Here is an 18,230-nt window from a genome sequence, read left to right as displayed (position 1 = left end):
TGCGCAATTTAAACTGACTTATAAGAAATGGTATGCTCAGCTGGACAGCCAACATAACATAACATGAATTGATCAGTCTAATGGCCTCGTGGAAGAAGCTGTCCCGGCGCCGGTATCGAGAGACCACGTGAGATCCTCGCTGAAGTTTATGCCGAGGAACTTAATGGTGTTCACCCTCTCAACCCCAGATCCATTGATGACAATGGGGCTAGCCTGTCTGTATCCCCTCTGTAGTCCACAACCAGCTCCTTTGTGCTTTGCGATGTTCAGGGACAGGTTGCTGTCTTGATACCACTGTGATGTCGTCTCTGTAAGCTACCTCGTCATTATATGAGATTAAGCCAATCATTGTAGTCCCGTCAGCAAATTTAATTAGCTCATTGGAGCTGTGGGTGACGACATAGTCATGAGTATACAGAGAGTAAAGGAGGTTTAGGTCAACAGCCCTGAGGGGCACCTGTGTTTAGGGTCAGAGGGGCAGAAGTGTGGGAGCCAACTCTTACCAACTGCCGGCTATTTAGAGAGAGATGGTGATGAACAGTGCCGATGGAGTGACGGAACCAGGGTTTGTAAATGTGTAGATACACAGTAAGGAGGGAAACACTGAGGGTGTAGACTGCGCAGTCGTAAATATGGACGGAAATGCCGAGTCGCATAAAATATGGAGACACACAGTGTGGGGCAGCAAGTAGGGAGAGACACAGTGAGGGATAGTGAAATTACAGAGATGGAGGGAAGGGATAGTGAAGACTGAGATAGACAGAAAGGGGTATGAGGTATGCATAGTCTCCATGAGGGGTAGGATATATGGATGGGCATGCTGAGGAGCAAAGCCGGTGGAGCGACACACTGAGCGGCAGGAAATATGGCGTGGCGCCAAGGAGGCCGTGAATATGCAGAGACACAGTGAGGAAAGGTGCTGATGGAAGTGTCAGGCCCGGGGTTTGTATGTATGTAGGTAAAAAGTAAGCGATAGTAAAGACGGGGGTAAATATCGAGAAAGAGACAGACGAGCGGTAGGAAATAAAGGGGAAAACGCTGAGTGGTAATAGATATGGAAAGACAGAGTGAGGGGAAGCAATTGACTGACGCATCTCGTGGTGGTGATCATTGAGTGACAGAGTATGCTGTTGTGATAGAGTGAAACACTCGGAAAGGTACCGCATTATAGACACGGTGTGGGTAGATCTGATGAAATGAGTCACACCGTGGCAGCTCTGATGCACAGATAATCAGAGGGATCGTTTGACAAATTTAGGGTAGTAGATGTGAAAGGGGTTTAAGGAATGGAGTGACACACCTGAGCGGTAGTAATGATGCAGAGACATGGCGAATGGCACTACTGATGAAGTGATTTCAGAGATGGAGTGACCCGTTGTGTGGGCTTATTGTAGTGAGAGATTGATAGGTAGCATTCATGGAGAGTATTGATCGTGTGAATAGTCTGCGGATTTTTCCCAGGCCTGAAATGGCTAACACAAGAGGGCACAGTTTGAAGGTACTTGGAAGTAGGTACGAAGGAGATGTCAGGGGTACGTTTTTGACTGGAGAGAGTGGAGAGTACGTGGAATGGGCTGCCGGCGACGGTGGTGGAGGCAGATACGATAGGGTCTTTTAAGAGACTCTTGGATATGCACATGGAGCTCAGAAAGTAGAAGGATACGGGTAACACTAGGTCATTTCTAAAGTACGTGTATGTTCGGCACAGCATTGTGGGCCGAAAGGCCTGTATTGTGCTGTAGGTTTTCTATGTTTCTCTGTTTCCACGTTAACAAACAGCGTAATGACTGAAGTACTCAGCGCGGGAATGTATGAATCTGAGCGATAGTCATGCTAGGTTAGAAAAGTAAGGGCTCTACTGATGTAGTAAAACATAAAATGTTAATGATGGCGAGAGTAGGTGGGAGTTTATCGGGACGGAGAGACAAATTGAGGGATAGTAATGACGAAGAGAAAGGCCTATGGTGAGTATTGTTGCAGCGACACAGTGCCCGGCAGCGATAAAGGAAAGTCACAGTAAGCGGTTCTATTTAGGAGCTGAACACTGCGGAGCAGAAATGGCAAATGTTTACAGTTCCCGATAAAATGTGTAGCATCCGTGGCCCCAGTTTACGCCGGTTCGCCTCAGGTGAACCGCCGTCACCCCGTCAACAGTTCGATTCTTCGGTGTAAAGACGATGCACCCCCCGCCCCCCCCCCCAGTACACACTCGCAACACAAATATCAGACAATACACCAAAGGCGAGTAAATAATTACAACTTTATAGTTATTTCTTAGTGATGGGTTAGTATAAACAGATAACCTGAAGGCGCCAAATCAGTAAGTTCATCAGTATGTGCACATAATATTTTAATGATGGAACTGACGCCTCCGGTTCCATCCACAACGGCCTTACGAGCCTTCGGCCACCGTCCGAACCGCCGACGTCCAGTATCCGCTACCCTGGAACCGCAGCCCGCTCCTCACACGTCCATCCTCCTCGCTCGCCTCCCGAAAAAGACCGTGAAATCCCGCTCAGCTCACAGATACAAGATAGCATAACAATTCTCCATTGGGTAGTTCCCCTCTTAGCTACAGTTATAACCCGAAAATTCCAGCTACAGAAACCCATTACAGCATTAAGTAACATTATAGAGAAGCCATTTCACTATAACAATACAGAGAAACCGTTTTGTTAGCCTGAACATTTAACACCAGAGTTAATAGTACTGAGAGCCCTACAAATGGACGATGTGATATACCGCAGCGTTTGACAGGACTCTGGTGTAATCACTATGGGTTAATAATGATGGCGTGAAGGAATTGTGGGTAGTATGAGGGAGATCTCACTGATTGGAGTATTGACTTAGATGCATAAATGAGGTCCACTTCGGAATGAGCTCCCCCCTGAGGAATAACGAAGACGGTGAGACCGAGGGATGGGTAGGGCAAAATGGAATGTCACACTGAGGCGTGGAACTGATGCAGAGACACAGTGAGGATACAGATGTCACGGAGAAATACTTAGGACCGTAAGAGCATAAAACATAGAAGAAGATTCAGGCCGCTCGTCCCATCTAGTCAGTTCCGCCATTCCACCATGGCTGATTGATTATCGCTTCCAACCCCATACTCCGCCATTTGCGCCGTAGAGATGACGCCGCGAATAACCAAGAACCTATCAGCCTCTGCTTTAAATATATTCACTGGCTTGCCATCTACACCTGCCTATAGCTGTGAATTCCAGAGTGCCGCTGAACTCTGACTAACGAAATTCCTTTTCATCTCTGCTCTAATTGGATCGCCCCAATACCTCCCGCTTTCCAGAGACCGTGCCGTCTGGTCCGAGACATACTCATCAAGAAACATCCTGTCCATATGCACTCTATCTAGGTCTTTCATTATGACATTATTCTCAATGAGAACCACCACCACCTCATTCCAAGCTCCAACGAACACAGGCCCAGAGTCTCCTCATATATTAACTTTTCATTATCGGACTCCTTTCCCGTCACTCTCCTCTGGACCCTTTCCAATACCAGCCATCCTTTCTCAGATAAAGAAGCCAAAACTTACCATAATATTCCGATTGATTTCGTGCCAACGCCTGAAAAAACCTCATCAAGACGCATTGTTCTTATTTTCTAGTCCTCTCGAAATGAAGTCCAAATGTTGTATTTGACTCCCTTACCACCGATTCAGTCAGCAAGTTAATCGTAAGGGAAACTTGCACAAGGACTCCCAACTCCACCTGCACAATATCTTTCAATTTAATTCTCGTTAAGAAGACAGGCTACGCCTAAATTTCTTGGACCATACATTTTACTAGACTACATATCCCAATCGCAATTTCTGTGCCCATTCTCCCAATCTCTCTAAGTCCTTCTGCAAAGTCCCCGCTTCTCCAATACTACTTGCTCCGACCCCTTACCTATCTATTGTCTGCAAGACTGGCCACAAACCATGAATTCATTCATCGAAATCGTTGACATATAGCGTGAAAATAAATGGTTCCATTGCCGCCATCTTCGAAACACTGTTTATCAGCAGCAGCCAACAAAATTAACTCCTTTTATTCCGACTCTTTTCCTCCTATAAATCACCCAGTCCTCTATCGATCTAGCTTTCCTGTAATACCACGGGCGCTTACCTTGTTAAGCTGTCTGATGTGTGGCGCCTTGCCAAAGGACGGCTGCAAAAACGGAGTAAACAACATCCACTGATTCTTCATCCGTCTATTCTGCCTGTTATTTCTTCAGAGGTCCAACAGATTCATCACGCAAGATCTCCGCTGAATTAAGCAATGATGACGTTGGCCTTCCTGACCAGGCCCCTCAAAGTGCCCCCAACACGTCATCCGTAAAGGTGGAGACCAGCATCTTGCCACCCTCTGAAGACGGGCTGAATGGCCCGTGGCTTCCTCCCTTCTGCTTCCATCCCTCCTTAAGGAGTGGTGAGGCACCTGCAAATCTCCGGTCCTCTGAACCATGGCGTAATTTAGTGATTCTTGAAAGATCATTGCTGATGCTTCCTGAGTCTTCTCAAACCTTGGTTGTAGTCGAGTTGTTGCTAGTGAGCGATCTAACCTCTGCCCTTTCGGCTTCATAAACAACGTCTGCTGTTGGTGTCCACGTATCACCTACACTCACTTATGCCACTGACGCTCTGGAATTTGTGTCGTTCTTCTAGAGTCTTCCACAGTGCAGACCGAAACAATACACTTATTATGATCGTCTGCCATTCTTTTCCCCCAGCTACAACCGCTCTAGCGTTATTTCATTGCGGTCAAATATCCTGTCACCGGGTTCGGGTATGGCCCAAGTGACACCGAAACGGTCGACCGTTCACAGATTTTATTTTGCACCGGGCTAGTAGTCCACCATCATCTCAGGTGCAAACCATATCTTCTATACAGGTTTCACCTTCCATGGAAGAAGGCCCAAAGATCCAACAATATTATGCTCTCCCTCCTCCAACAACTCCTTAGCCACGTGTTGAACTGCACAATCTTCCTAGCTCGGGCCTCAATAACAGTAGAAATCCTGAGAACACGACCCTGGAGATCCTGCCCTTTAACTCAGCTCCTAACTCTCTGAACTCCCTATGCAGAACCTCATTACTCGTCCTACGACTTCTGCCTGTTGACCCTCCCACTTAAGAATGCTCAATACTTGTTCCGAGATATTCCTGACCCTGATACTCGGGAGTGGGCATACCATTCGGGAATCTTGTTCTCGGCCAGAACCTCTTGCCCCTTTCCCTAACGAGGATGACTCCGGGAATGATGATGGGATGAACACATGAGGAGCGCTTCGCAGCTTTACGCCTGCGCTTAATGGAGTTTTTAGAAGGATACGTGGGGATCTCATTGAAACCTAACGAAGGTTGAAACGATTAAGTAGGAGAGCATGTTTCCTATGGTGAGGGTATCTGGAATTAGAGGGCACAAGCTCAAAATTAACGGGCGACCTTTTAGAACAGATGTAAGGAAGTTTTACTTGTGCCAGACAGTAGTCAGTCTATGGAATGCTCTGCCACAGACTGCGGTGGAGACCACGTCCGTCGGCTCACTTAACACGGAAGGTGATCGTTTCCAAATCGGTCAGAGCATCAAACGATTGTAGAGTTGAGTGGGATCCGGGATCAGCCATGATGGAATGACGGCGCACACTCGATGGGCTGAAAGGCCCAATTCTGCTCCTATGTCTTACGGTCTTATGGACCTCCCCCTATCGCCCTTCCCCTTCCACTCTGAGTCACAGAGGCAAACTCCTTGTCAGAGTCCAGACCACTGTGTCTTTCCTCTATTAGGTCATCCTTCCCCACGCCCCCCCCCCAACAGTATGGAATGTGATATACCTGTTGCTGCGGGGGATGACAGCGGGGGCAACATGTGAGCGGCCACATCTAGGGTTATCCCAGTCTCCCCTCAGCTGTTGGGATTTACTGTCACGTTGCAGACTCGTTGCCTGCAGCCTACCTAATCCTGGTTCTCATCCTGGGTTGCGTGTGTCCGTTCCCCGACTGTGAGCGGCCGGGAACTGCTTTTATCTGCCGATAACACCCACGTACCATCAACTTACGGGACATGTCAGTCAGGATGATGGTCTATATATTTTTGTTTTTGATTGGGTGCATATTTACTTGCTAAGTTCGATGTGCCCTGAGTTGCGCGTTACTGTTGGTACTGTGCTATGTATTTTAGCCCTGAAGGAGCGCTGACAGATTGACACACTGAGGTGCAATAATGACCGGGAGGGGGCGGTGAGAGTGACGATGGAGGGAGTGAAGAATAATATCTTTGGAGTGACTGACCGAAAGGGGAGTAAAGACGGAGTGACAGCGTGATGGTGATATACTGACACAACAAGAAGTTGTACTGAACGAGTGATATAGTGGTTTGATTGTGGGGCCCTATTTCGCCAGAATTACTACTCATGGAGATAGATTCAGATTCAAAAGAGTGATTTACAGCGGGTTTGAACAGATCGCGTGAGGCTGCGAGGTGGCGTACTAATATAGAGGCACCTCGTGGCAATGAACAGATCGCGTGACGCAGTGACGGCAGCGCTGCATTGGCGTGATGACGTGCGTTCGTACATTAAACACCCTGGCAAAGGTTGCATTGCTAACGTGGCGGTCTTTCCGTGGAAGCAATGTTTGGGTTATGGTTAGAGATAGCGGGTTCTTTGGAATGCGAGCCAGTCGGGAGAGAGTTTTTTTTTGTGTGCCTGACATTGGTGTGAGTGGAATTGACGGAAGATGAAGAGAAAAACTGCTGGAGAGTACAGGCCGTAGGATTTGACCTGGCGGGTGACCGAGATTCAATGCGGCAGGGTGGCGACGTATACGGAGGTCTGCTGAATATATGTGGCTTTTGGAAGAGCTGCGCGCTTTTGACTGTTTAATCATGATAGACCGTTTTTTTTTGGTATTTTCCCCCTTTCTTTACTAACCCTTTAGTTAAGTTAACGAATGTAACTATAATTCCTTTGATCGTATACAGGACCCTGTCTGTAATTTCTCAGCACCGTGTTTTAGCAGGGTAACAAATCTGAGCATTCACACAAACCCGGGTTTGGGGTGGTAGAGCCGTCCTAATCTCATGAATTTGGCGGGACCAGAGTGTGTAAACTCCCCAGACTTACGCGGCCGCAAGGAAACCGGAGTTTCACACAGATGGTGTGACGTAATTGGAGTGCGAGTTTGAGCGGAAGTCGTGATCCTGTGGCACGCTGAGCGGTACTACTGACGGAGTGACACAGTGAAGGGTATCGGAGCGGTAATACAGATCAGTGTGACAACACGAGGGGTGGCATAGACAGGGGTACACACTGCGGGGATTCGCTGACGGAATTTTACACTTGGGATAACATTATGGGAGTAATACAATGAGACACTGATGATGGGACATCATGTGATGAAAGATTGATTATGCCATGCACTCTGGGTGAACGAATAGAGTACATTTAGTGAGCTGAATCGTCACTGGGGTGTGACAGTAAGGCGTAATGCTGACGCTGTGATACATGGAAAATTAGTACTGGTAGCCTGACACACTGAAAAAGGATCTGGTGCTTTCCCAGCGTAAATAAGCTCTTCTCCATCTTCCAGCCGGGTACAGGTATCGATTTTGGTCGCCTTTCCGCCAGCAAACTTTGCCATCTTCGTCAGGGATGATGCCTGAGCAAGTCCGGCCAGGTGGTATTTACTTCTCCGTCATCCCTGAGCGGCTAGACTTCATCCAATCAAGTTTCCTCTGCCCCGCGTTTTTACTATCGAATTTCGGTTCCTACGTAGAGCGGACCTTCGTCTTTGTTACGGTTGTTTCCATCGAGTTTTATTTCAATGGCTTCCTTCTCCAACAAAAGCCACTGGCGCCGCATAGTAGTCTTGTGCGTGGAGGGGATATTGAGGGTATTACTGATTTAGTGACACACTACGGGGCATTACTCTCGAGTGATTAAATAATACACTTCATGTAGAACTGATGCATTAGATGTATTAAGATACAGAACACAGGCAGTTACAGAGTGATATAGTCTGATTAAATACCGTTGGGCGTCACTGGGTAGTGTAGTAGTGTGGATAGTGACACGCCCCAGATTACTTGAGCTTGGTATACATCGTGCTGATGAAGAGTCACGGTCGGGTTGAGCGACACCGTGCAGGGTCGAACCAATGAAGCGGCATGCCGAGGCTTAGTACTCACGTAGCAATTCAGATCGGAACTGGTGGACTGACGTACTTTTGATCCTCCCTAAAGGGTGAAACGCGGATGAGTAGTATTTGTGAAGGCAAACAGCTGGAGCCATATGCGGCAAATGGGGTGCGATACACTGAGCTGCAAAACTGGGGAAGAGGAATATAGTGAAGTAGTGAAGAGGTGCCGAAGGCGTGGCAAAATTGGAGTGATACCCAGCGAAGAGAAGGCGATGGTACAGTGAGCTGTAGAACTGAGGGAGTGGAATATAGCCAAGTAGTATTGGATCCCTGACAGACTGCGGGACAGCGCTGACTGAGGGCGTTGAGTACGTAAGGACTGGCAGGCAGTGAGTTACCATTAATTAATAGATTGGAAGTTGTGACTGGTGTACTAACCGACGGTCAGTATAAGTAGACAGCAAATTTAGTGAATGTTCTCAGAGAATGACGCACAGAAGGGTAGTACGGATGCAGTGACGCAGTGCCGGCCGGAATTGAAGCAATGGTAGACTAAGGTGTCTGCTGACAGAGCGACACCCGTGTGCACGGCTGATGGAAGGGTACACGGACAGAGAAGTGCTGGCGGACACACTAAAGTGGAGTGAAGCCGGAATGAAAGACTGGCGGTGAGTGCTGATGAAAGTAGACACTGTGCTGCTGCACTTACTGAGAGATGCTCTGGGGATAGGCTGTGCCGTGTCTGAAGGAGGGGCGCATTTTCGTGTAGCCGTGCTGGTGTGATACTTTGATAGTGCGATAGGACTGAAGAGAGACGGACACTGGCATGAGTAATGAATTGCGGCACCGCGGCGTAGCACTGACGGCGTGATCGACTGGGTGATATAATATAATAGGTGGGGTGACATACACAGGGGTGTAACACTGGCTGGTAGCATTAACGAAGAGAGGGATATTGGGGTATTATTGACGGAGTGTCACACCGTGGGAGTGACACTGGGGAAGTACAAGTTGCGTGACTCATTCTGGTTCAGTACTGCTGGACTGATACCCTGTGAGTTCCTCGAAGTGGAGTCATACACTGAGGGAAATAACTGATGGAGTGGAATAACGAGGGCTGATCTGCTAGAGTGGGAAAGGACTGATGGCTTGATTGACGTTGGGCAAAGCAGATAAATTAAATGTGGCGAAACACCGATTGACTAACACTCAGGCGGCTACCACAGGTCGAGTGACGTTGTGGGCTATTTCGGATGAAGTGACTCGCCGTCAGTTAATACAGATGGAGGAAGGGGCTGAGGGGCATAAACCATGGAGTTACAGGCAGAGGTGTGGTAACGATGGCGAGACACAGCGAGAGGTAGCACCAATGGAGTGACCCGTTGCGAGATGGCGTGCAACATAGACTGGTAAAACCTCTGGGGTGGTGGAGTGGGGTCTGGAACCGATGGAATCAGACACAGACTGATCGACAGGTGCTCTGAGGGCGTGTAGCTAACGATCCTCAAATAGTTATTTCACCAGATGCATCGGACATTAGATCATATCTTATATACATTGGCGATTTATCAACAGAGTGGACAAATTTCGCGTCAATTTTGAAAGTAGTCAATTAAAGTCGATTATATTTTGACAGTGCGATTGTCACTAGACCCTTACAATATTAACTTTTATTATTTTGTTACATTTAAGAGGCATTTAGACCGATGCAGAAATAGGCAGGGTGCACAATCCGACGGTCTCAATGTGCCTTAATGGATTAGCGTTGAAGACCGCCATTGATGCATTGTTTCCAGGAGCAGAATCTGTACAACTTGACAATTCCGTAACGGTGTAAAATCTTGTACAAAGCACAATGAGGCTATTCGGCAATTTATTTTAAAATGTTCCTTTAATTCAGCAGTTAATGTCCCTTCCCGCTTCCTTTCTTGATTCCCAAGTCCTTTCATACAGCGCTCGATAGTTCTCTTACATGCAAGCAAGCATTTATACCACCCCTGATACATTGAAACCCCCTGCAGTTCAGCGGAGGTACGCAGCAGTAAGTAGGCGACCAACATTTAGGTGCAAATATGAATCAGCAGCGCCAGCAGGCACAAACCGGCGGAAAAGGTGGCCCCCGAGCTACGAACCACTCGCATCTCGCCGCCCGCCTCCTGCTCAACTTTCACCCGGATCCCTTTACTCCCCACCCCCTTGAGGGAAGCACTGACTTTTCCGTTGCTGTTGGAGGAATGGGTGATTTCAAACTCTTCAAAGGGCGGGATAAGCACTTCCTTTTCCTCGGGTATACGCGAATACTCGTGGATTGCGACACCGAGCCGAGAGTTAATCTCGAGGAAGGTCTGCTCGCCGTACTTCTTGGCGATACTTTTGTCGAGCGACGAAGATGCGAAGTGGCCGAATCTCATTTTCGGTTCCTTCGGAAGTATTACCGGTCTTGACATTCCCCTATAAGTGGTGTCCGGTTCCCTGCCCGCGATCTCCCTCAGTCTCGCGAGCGCAACGGAAAGAAGATAATGGACACTCTTGAATGGGAATTTAGCTGCGTAGACTGAATCGTTAGTTCCGTTCATCCGCACGGCAGCGTTGAAGACACTGTAGAAGTTATTGCATTTGCTGTCAGTATAGGCGTACACGGCCAACAGGTGTTCTCTCCGGAGCCCGTAGGGAGGGCGTATATCTCTCATGCCTTTGAGTGCACATTCCCACACTTCGTTAAGTATTGAATTCCTTTTTCGCTCCACCTCGAGGTAGTCAATGGCCAACTGGTCGGAGGCTTTGCTCTGGGTGAAAATGTAGGATGCGCTGTTTTCCTGCATTCCCAGTTGAATGTCGGCCGTGCTGCCGCCCACAGCGCGGGACTCGCCACCTAGGAGTGGGGAGAAGCCAGAATCGATGTTTAGTCCGGATGTAATAAGAAGCGTGAGACATTTAGTAATACAAGGAGCCCCGGGAAATGGATGAAGTCCTTTGTAAATTATTTTCCTCTGCTGTTCTATGTATATATATATGTACACTGCCACTGCGTAATATGCACCTTGGAATAGCTGCCGGGGCCTAGTATTCCACGGTCGGACACCCCCCAATAAAAGAGCGGTGTAGAACAGTTAATTGGGCGCTATGTATCTGGCCTCGTGTGCGGAGCACTGACAGAATCATGTTGGATTTGACAGGAAATGTGAACAGGGCCGCTTAAAGGAGCAGTGTCGATGTATTGTTGCGGGTGGCTTGAGGGTTATATTTTTGGAGTTCTTTCTCTGTGTAGTGGGAGGCATGAGGAGGCGAGGTTCCCATCGGTAACAGCCAAGGACCCTCAGCACATTTTCTTCCAAAGACTGGCAGCGAATGTCAAACCGCTGGGATTCGGCCACTGGCTGGATTGTCCAACCAGTGTCCCAGAGCATCGCATCTCCGCGTTTCCTCTTCCTGCGGTGCGTTGCGCGGGACAGCAGCGCCCCCTCCCTCCCCCGCTCCAGTGAGATGAGTGCGGTTGGGTGGATAAATAGTTGCGATGGTTGGTTGCGTGTAGGGTTTGTACATGGTCACATTGCTTCGGTGGGGAGAGGTTACTCTCACCGCAGTTCATATGATAGTCTATGTCGATTTTAGTAACGTACTTAATATGGCTCTACATCTCTTCCTTTAGCAAGAGAGTGGCGTGAAACTCATTATCACAAACATCTGTGCAGCTTAAATGTATGGAGGGAGAATGGGTTTGAGAGGGACACTAAATCAGCCATGATGGACTGGCGGAGCAGGTTCGATAGACTGAATGGCCTAATTCTGTTCCGGTGTCTTATGGGTAGGGCGAAATGAAGAGGGATGAGATTAACCAAAATGTGTGCTGGGGCGCCAGGGATTGTTCGGAAACCGGTGTGGGTTGGTGTTCAAGTCTTGAAGGCGGCAGCAAATTGAGATAAGGTTGTGTGGGAGGGTGACGTTTGCAGACGGGTAATATAATGTAAGAAAACAGGGACTGTATTGTGTCATTGCACCGCAAAGCTGGAGTGGTGTGCCCGCTTTCGCCGCTACGTCGTGAGACTGTAGTGAGAGCAGAGGAGTCCCGCTGTGATTTTATTGGGGATAGATCTGATCCGCTCCGATGAGAGGTTCGTCGCGCTTGGCTTTGAATTCCCCGCAGCGCAGGGGAGTGTTGTGGGTGAACTGTTTGCAAACTGATGAGAGTAGATGTAGAAAAGATTTGCCCGTGTGCATAAACCGACCACTTCTCTGTGTAAGGCAAGAACAGCCCCCTCAGGTTCCCCGAGTAACTTTCAACGTAAACCTGTGCCGCTCGTTTCCCGATTCCCTATCCCTGGTTGAAATGTGCGGATTCACCCCGTGGTGCTTCTCGGACTTTATACCCATTTGTGCGATCAGCACATTCTCCTACGCTCGTGTGAAGCAAGTCGGGAACTGCTCAACATCCCTCAATAACTCAGTCCATCGAGCGTTGGTAGCAACTGCCTTTATCGCGACATCTGCAGACCAGTTTTCTTCCTAAATCTCCCCAGTACGTTGACTATTTTTTGTCCTGTAGTAGGGGAGCCGGGGTTGAATACAAGATTGCAATTGGGAAATCACAAGTGTCTTCTAAAATTGCTACGTAACAGCCAAACTTCGATGCTCAGCCTCTTGTCTCATCGCCAGCGCGGCAAATGCCGTCTTCATTAGTCTCTATACCCGTCCCTTGTCTCGTTGTAATCCAGGTCTATCTGCTCCTGCCATTCACACTGAAAGTCCTGGCATCGTTTGTTTTCCCCATATGTAAGACCTGGCGCTTATCTGCACTAAACTCCGACATCGGGAGGCCGTAGCCCATGCACACAACTGATGAAGATGACTTTAAATCCTAGCAGAACAGCAACTGCCCACAACAGCACCCACCCCCTCTGCCCACCACGTTGCGCCGATATAATTAAGTGAGTAATTGAACGCCTAAATAAAACGAATTCTTTTGCCTGCGCGCCATTCAAATCCTCGATTCCCTGAACATCCATCTGCTTATCAAGGAAACCCTGCAACGCTTCTATCGTTTTTGACTCGTCCGCCACCAACGGCAGCGCGTTCAAGGCACTCGTCACTCTCTGCGTGCACCGGATGACCAGATCTAAAGCCGATTACGCAGATGAGGCCCAACACCTGTTTTGTCAAACTCCATGAAAAGAGTTGAACAATCTTCTCAGTTTCTGTCTTAATGGGTCGAATGCAGAACGCAGATACTTACAGGATGGACCGAGTGTAATCCCAAGAATCAGAACCCAGGAACACAGGAGTTTAGTTTCCATTCCCGCTGGAATAACGAAATCGTCCCAACGACTGATGAGTTTGTATGGAGACTTCAGTTCGCTTCTCTCAGAAACTTTCTGTAGAAGGGAAGAAAACGTTACCTTAGCCGTTACTGTACTCCCTTTACTTCCAATTTTATCGCGAGTTTGTGGACGATACCCGCAACATGATGTATTTTGTTTCACTTCCTTACAAGAATATCAAGCTAAAGTTATTTTGTACAATAAAGGACTCACAGATGAATGGACATCCCGAACGGAGACCTCTTTGGAAGAGCGAAATAGTCGATGCCACACAACTCTCAACTCTCTGCTACCTGCCTTATACACTAAAAGAACCATAAAACCATAGAATATTACAGCACAGAAACAGGCCTTTTGGCCGTTCTTGGCTGTGGCGAACCATTTTTCTGCCTAGTCCTACTGACCCGTACCTGGCCCATATCCCTCCATACCCCTCTCATCCATGTACCTGTCCAAGTTTTTCTTAAATGTTAAAAGTGATCCCGTATTTACCACTTCAACTGGCAGCTCATTCCACACTCCCACCACTCTCTGTGTGAAGAAGCCTCCCGTAATGTTCCCTGTAAACCTTTCCCCCTTCACCCTTAACCCATATCCTCTGTTTTTTCTCTCTCTCCTAGCTTCAGTGGAAAAAAACCTGCTTGCATTCACTCTATCTATAACCATCATAATTTTATACACCTCTATCAAATTTCCCCTCATTCTTCTACGCTCCAGGGAATAAAGTCCTAACCTATTCAACCTTTCCCTGTAACTCAGTTTCTCAACTCCCTGCAATATCCTTGTAAACCTTCTCTGCACTCTTCCAACCTTATTAATATCCTTCCTGTAATTCGGTGACCAAAACTGCACACAATACTCCAAATTCGGCCTCACCAATGTCTTATGCAACCTCCCCATAACATTCCAACTCTTATACTCAATACTTTGATTTATAGAGGCCAATCTACCAAAAGCTCTCTTTACGACCCTATCTACCTGTGACTCCACCTTTAGGGAATTTTGTGTCACTATTCCTAATGTTGAATGCTTATGCAGTTTTTCTTGAACTTCCAATGCCGAACCTGGCAAATTACATCTACCAAAATGAATCCACACTGGACTTGTTTTCCCGATATCCTCATTCCGTGTCCTGTCCTAGATGGGACGCGTTTTGTTCTGTCCACTACACCGCAGGCCATTACGTCAGCGCCACCCCTCAGTCTCGGACACTCGGACTCAGTCTCTACCACTGTGTGTCACTCAGTGAGTGGTAAAGGACCGTGTGCCCGCCAACATTTCTCCACGGTTCATCACTCCATCAGTACCACCCCGCAGGGTGCCACTCCATCACCCCTACCAGTCGCTCCATCAGGACAAGCCGTCAATGCAACAGCAGATCAGGTTATACTATGAGAATAGGTTGAGTGAACTCTGCCTTTTCTCGTTGGAGCGGCGGAGGGTGAAAGGTGACCTGATAGAGGTGTGTAAGATGATGAGAGTCATTGATCAGGTGGATGGTCAGAGGCTTTTCCACAGCTCTGAAACTGCTAGCATGAGAGGGCACAGTTTTAAGACACTTTGAAGTAGGTACAGAGGAGATGTCGGGGGTAAGTTTTTTTTTACGCAGAGAGTGGTGAGTGTGTGGAATGGGCTGCCGGCGGCGGTGGTGGTAGCAGATACGATAGGGTCTTTTAAGAGACTCCTGGATAGGTACATAGGGTTTGGAAAAATAGAGGGCTATGGGTAGCCCTAGGTAATTTCTAAGATAAGGCCATATTCGGCACAGCTCTGTGGGCCAAAGGGCTGCATTGTGCTTCAGGTTTTCTATGTTTCTTTGTTTCCATATTTATTCACGGGATGGCACTCCATAGCTACTACCTCCGTTCCATTATCACACTAAAATGCGACACTGCATCGGCCCTTTGCTCCTTTGCATCGTGAGGGCAAGAAGGGAAAACAGCAAATTATGGACCCGGGTAAATATGTGAGAGATGTTTTCTGTTTACAATTTACTCGTGCCAGGAAACCAAAACAAAGTCCTACTCGGGTCAGTCAACATCATTTTGCACGGGTCACATGATGTCTCACGAATTTGATCTTATTAAGGAGGTAAGGACAAAGTTTGATGAGGGCAGTAAGTATTCTAAAACATCCCATAATTTTTTTTAAAATGGTGCAATTTACATTGACCTTACGACCTGATTTCATTTTGGGCTTGAACATAGGGGAAAAAGAGTATTGCTGTAGATTTGTTATTCTGACTATTCTCAACATAAGCACATCTGGTGTTTATGATAGTAATTATTAAATATACAGGTTAGTTGTTTCATAAGGTTGTAGATAGGCGAATCGATTCCAGAGAAAACGAAGACAGGAAAATGATTCCTTATTTATTTAAAGTTGCCTTCCGGCCCAGCGCGTTGTCCGGCCCATCAACCCACCCTTTCAACCCTAGCCTAATGACAGGAAAATTTACAATGATCAACCTATCTGCTAACCGGTACATCTTTCGACAGCGGCAGGAAACCGGAGGACCCGGAGGAAACCAAAACTCTCACGGGAAGGGCTTACAAACTTCTTATAATTCGAGCTGCTACGCTCAGAGCGTCGCACTAACCACGAGGCTAACGTAGCGGCCCACTGTTTAAACCTGCGAAGAGTGAGATGGTGCATTTTATAAGATTAAGGTAAAGGAGTGTTGTGTCCAATGAATAGCAGACGCACAGTTAGGCCGATAGAGAGGGTTGCAGCCAGTGCCAGGCATGTAGATAGGCCGATAAGGAAGGTGTATGGCATACTTGCTTTTAGCCGTCGGTTTCTCGGCGGTCGGATTATTCAGGAGGCGATGTTGCATCTGGGACAAAAAAACTATGGAGCAGCCACATATGGAGAATAACTGTGTGCATTTGCGGTCGCTGCGTTACAGGAAGGGTGCGCCGGATTTGGCGAGGGTGCAGAGGAAGATTATCAGCGTGTTGCATAAATGAGAGAGCATTAGTCATAAACAGAGTTTGGAAAAAGAAATATGGGATAATTCCCTTTCTTAGAAAGGCTCACTGGTGTCCAGACAAATATGCATCAGTATATAATGCATGGGCGTAGGATAGACAACCAGTCGTCCCTCCAGTGTAGAAATACTGGCCAACATTTTGGATCGGTGTGTTTAGTTCTTAGATTAGTCGGTTTAATTGTTATTTTCATTGCAGTTTAACAATTAGTTTTCTACTCCTGTTTTAAATAGTTCATATATGCCAATAATAGCTGATTGCACCTGATACATGCAAAATCAACGTGCCCCCTAGTGGTTATATAAATTATGCTTCTGGAAGCTTCAGCTGGTACTCCATGATTCTGAATAAGATCCAGCTTATTGGTTCACTTTTATCTACAGAGTTGCCGAGTCACGCAATTGACGCACGAGTCACGCGCTCGTTTGAGGAAACCATCCATTCCTGGCTCGTGCACCATGGCATTTTTGTTTGCTTTCTACAGACTCCGTGTCCTGTTCTTCTGTGTAGCATCCGTTCTGCCTCAGCATGCCCAGGCGTACCCTCAAGAGATAGAAAACATTTCGGCTAACTGTTGTGGAGAAACACTTTAGTTGACTTGACATATGAACTTAAATAACAAATAGCGAAGATTTCAAGGATGTGGTGGGTGACAGGGAGATTTCAAGATCAGCAGCCCAAAATCCGTTCGAGGCAGACGGAGGTATTCCGGAGGTAAAATCACTATTGTGCAGTGATATCAAGAGGATCAAATGATGAATATTTGGAAGTGAGCCCATAAAAAGTCGCCAGATTTCTTCAAATTTAAAGGACATACCCAATGTCCGACTTCTTATTTTCTCTAGACTTCAGCAGGACATGATAGAGGAAAGCCAATAAAAGGCAATCAGATATTTGTACTGATTCACTTCCAGCTATTTTTTTCAGAACCTTGGATTTGATCAGCGAGACTCTCTTATCTCTTATTACGCAACCATTCAGCCCTCGCCTAATCACTGGACAATTTACAATGACCAACTTATCTGGAAACCGATATATCTTTTGGACAGCGGGAGGAAACCGGAGGACCCGGAGGAAACCAAAACTCTCACGGGAAGGGCTTACAAACATCTTATAATTCGAGCTGCTACGCTCAGGGCGTCGCACTAACCACGAGGCTAACGTAGCGGCCCACAGTTTAAACCTGCAAAGAGTGAGATAGTACATCTTATAAGATTAAGGTAAAGGAGTACTGTGTCCAATGAATAGCAGACGCACAGTTAGGCTGATAGAGAGGGTTGCAGCCAGTGCCAGGCAGGTAGATAAGCTGATAAGGAAGCTGCATGGTATACTTGCTTTCAGCGGTCGGTTTGTCGGCGGTTGGTTTATTCAGGAGGCGATGTTGCATCTGGGAAAAAAAAAGCTATGGATCAGCCACATTTGGAGAATAACTGTGTGCATTTGTGGTGGCTGCGTTACAGGAAGGGTGCGCCGGATTTGGCGAGGGTGCAGAGGAAGATTATCAGCGTGTTGCATAAATTAGAGAGCATTAGCAATAAACAGAGATTGGAAAAAGAAATATGGGATAATTCTCTTTCCTAGAAAGCCGAAGCATGGACGTAGCAGAGACGATCAGTCGTCCCTCCAGTGTAGAAATGCTAACCAACATTTTGGATCGGAGTGTTCAGTTCTTAGATTAGACCACTTAATTGTTATTTTCATTGCAGTTTAACAATTAGTTTTTTACTCCTATTTTAAATAGCTCACATGTGCCGATTACAGTTTATTACGCATGATACTGGC

The 18,230-nt window shown here is 47.2% G+C and overlaps 1 protein-coding gene across 1 annotated transcript; it reads right to left on the bottom strand.

The window, feature by feature from the left end:
* Positions 1 to 10,034: 10,034 nt before the first annotated feature.
* On the bottom strand, positions 10,035 to 13,509 carry LOC140723961 (ecto-ADP-ribosyltransferase 5-like). Its single transcript, XM_073038496.1, has 2 exons — positions 13,374 to 13,509; positions 10,035 to 11,015 (listed from the first exon to the last, which is right to left on the bottom strand). The coding sequence occupies exons 1-2, from the start codon at positions 13,432 to 13,434 to the stop codon at positions 10,204 to 10,206; spliced, it is 873 nt and encodes a 290-aa protein (XP_072894597.1). The 5' UTR covers positions 13,435 to 13,509; the 3' UTR covers positions 10,035 to 10,203.
* Between the last annotated feature and the right edge of the window lie 4,721 nt (positions 13,510 to 18,230).

Source organism: Hemitrygon akajei, unplaced genomic scaffold (genome assembly GCF_048418815.1).
Source record: "Hemitrygon akajei unplaced genomic scaffold, sHemAka1.3 Scf000150, whole genome shotgun sequence".
NCBI lineage: Eukaryota > Metazoa > Chordata > Chondrichthyes > Myliobatiformes > Dasyatidae > Hemitrygon > Hemitrygon akajei.
This window is presented reverse-complemented; position numbering and strand designations above follow the sequence as displayed.

Coding starts and splice junctions, on each gene's coding strand:
- LOC140723961 (XM_073038496.1), bottom strand. CDS start 13,434: ATGGAAACTAAACTCCTGTGTTCCTGGGTTCTGATTCTTGGGATTACA. Junction 11,016..13,373: donor GATTACACTCGGTCCATCCT/GTAAGTATCTGC, acceptor CCCCACTCCTAG/GTGGCGAGTCCCGCGCTGTG.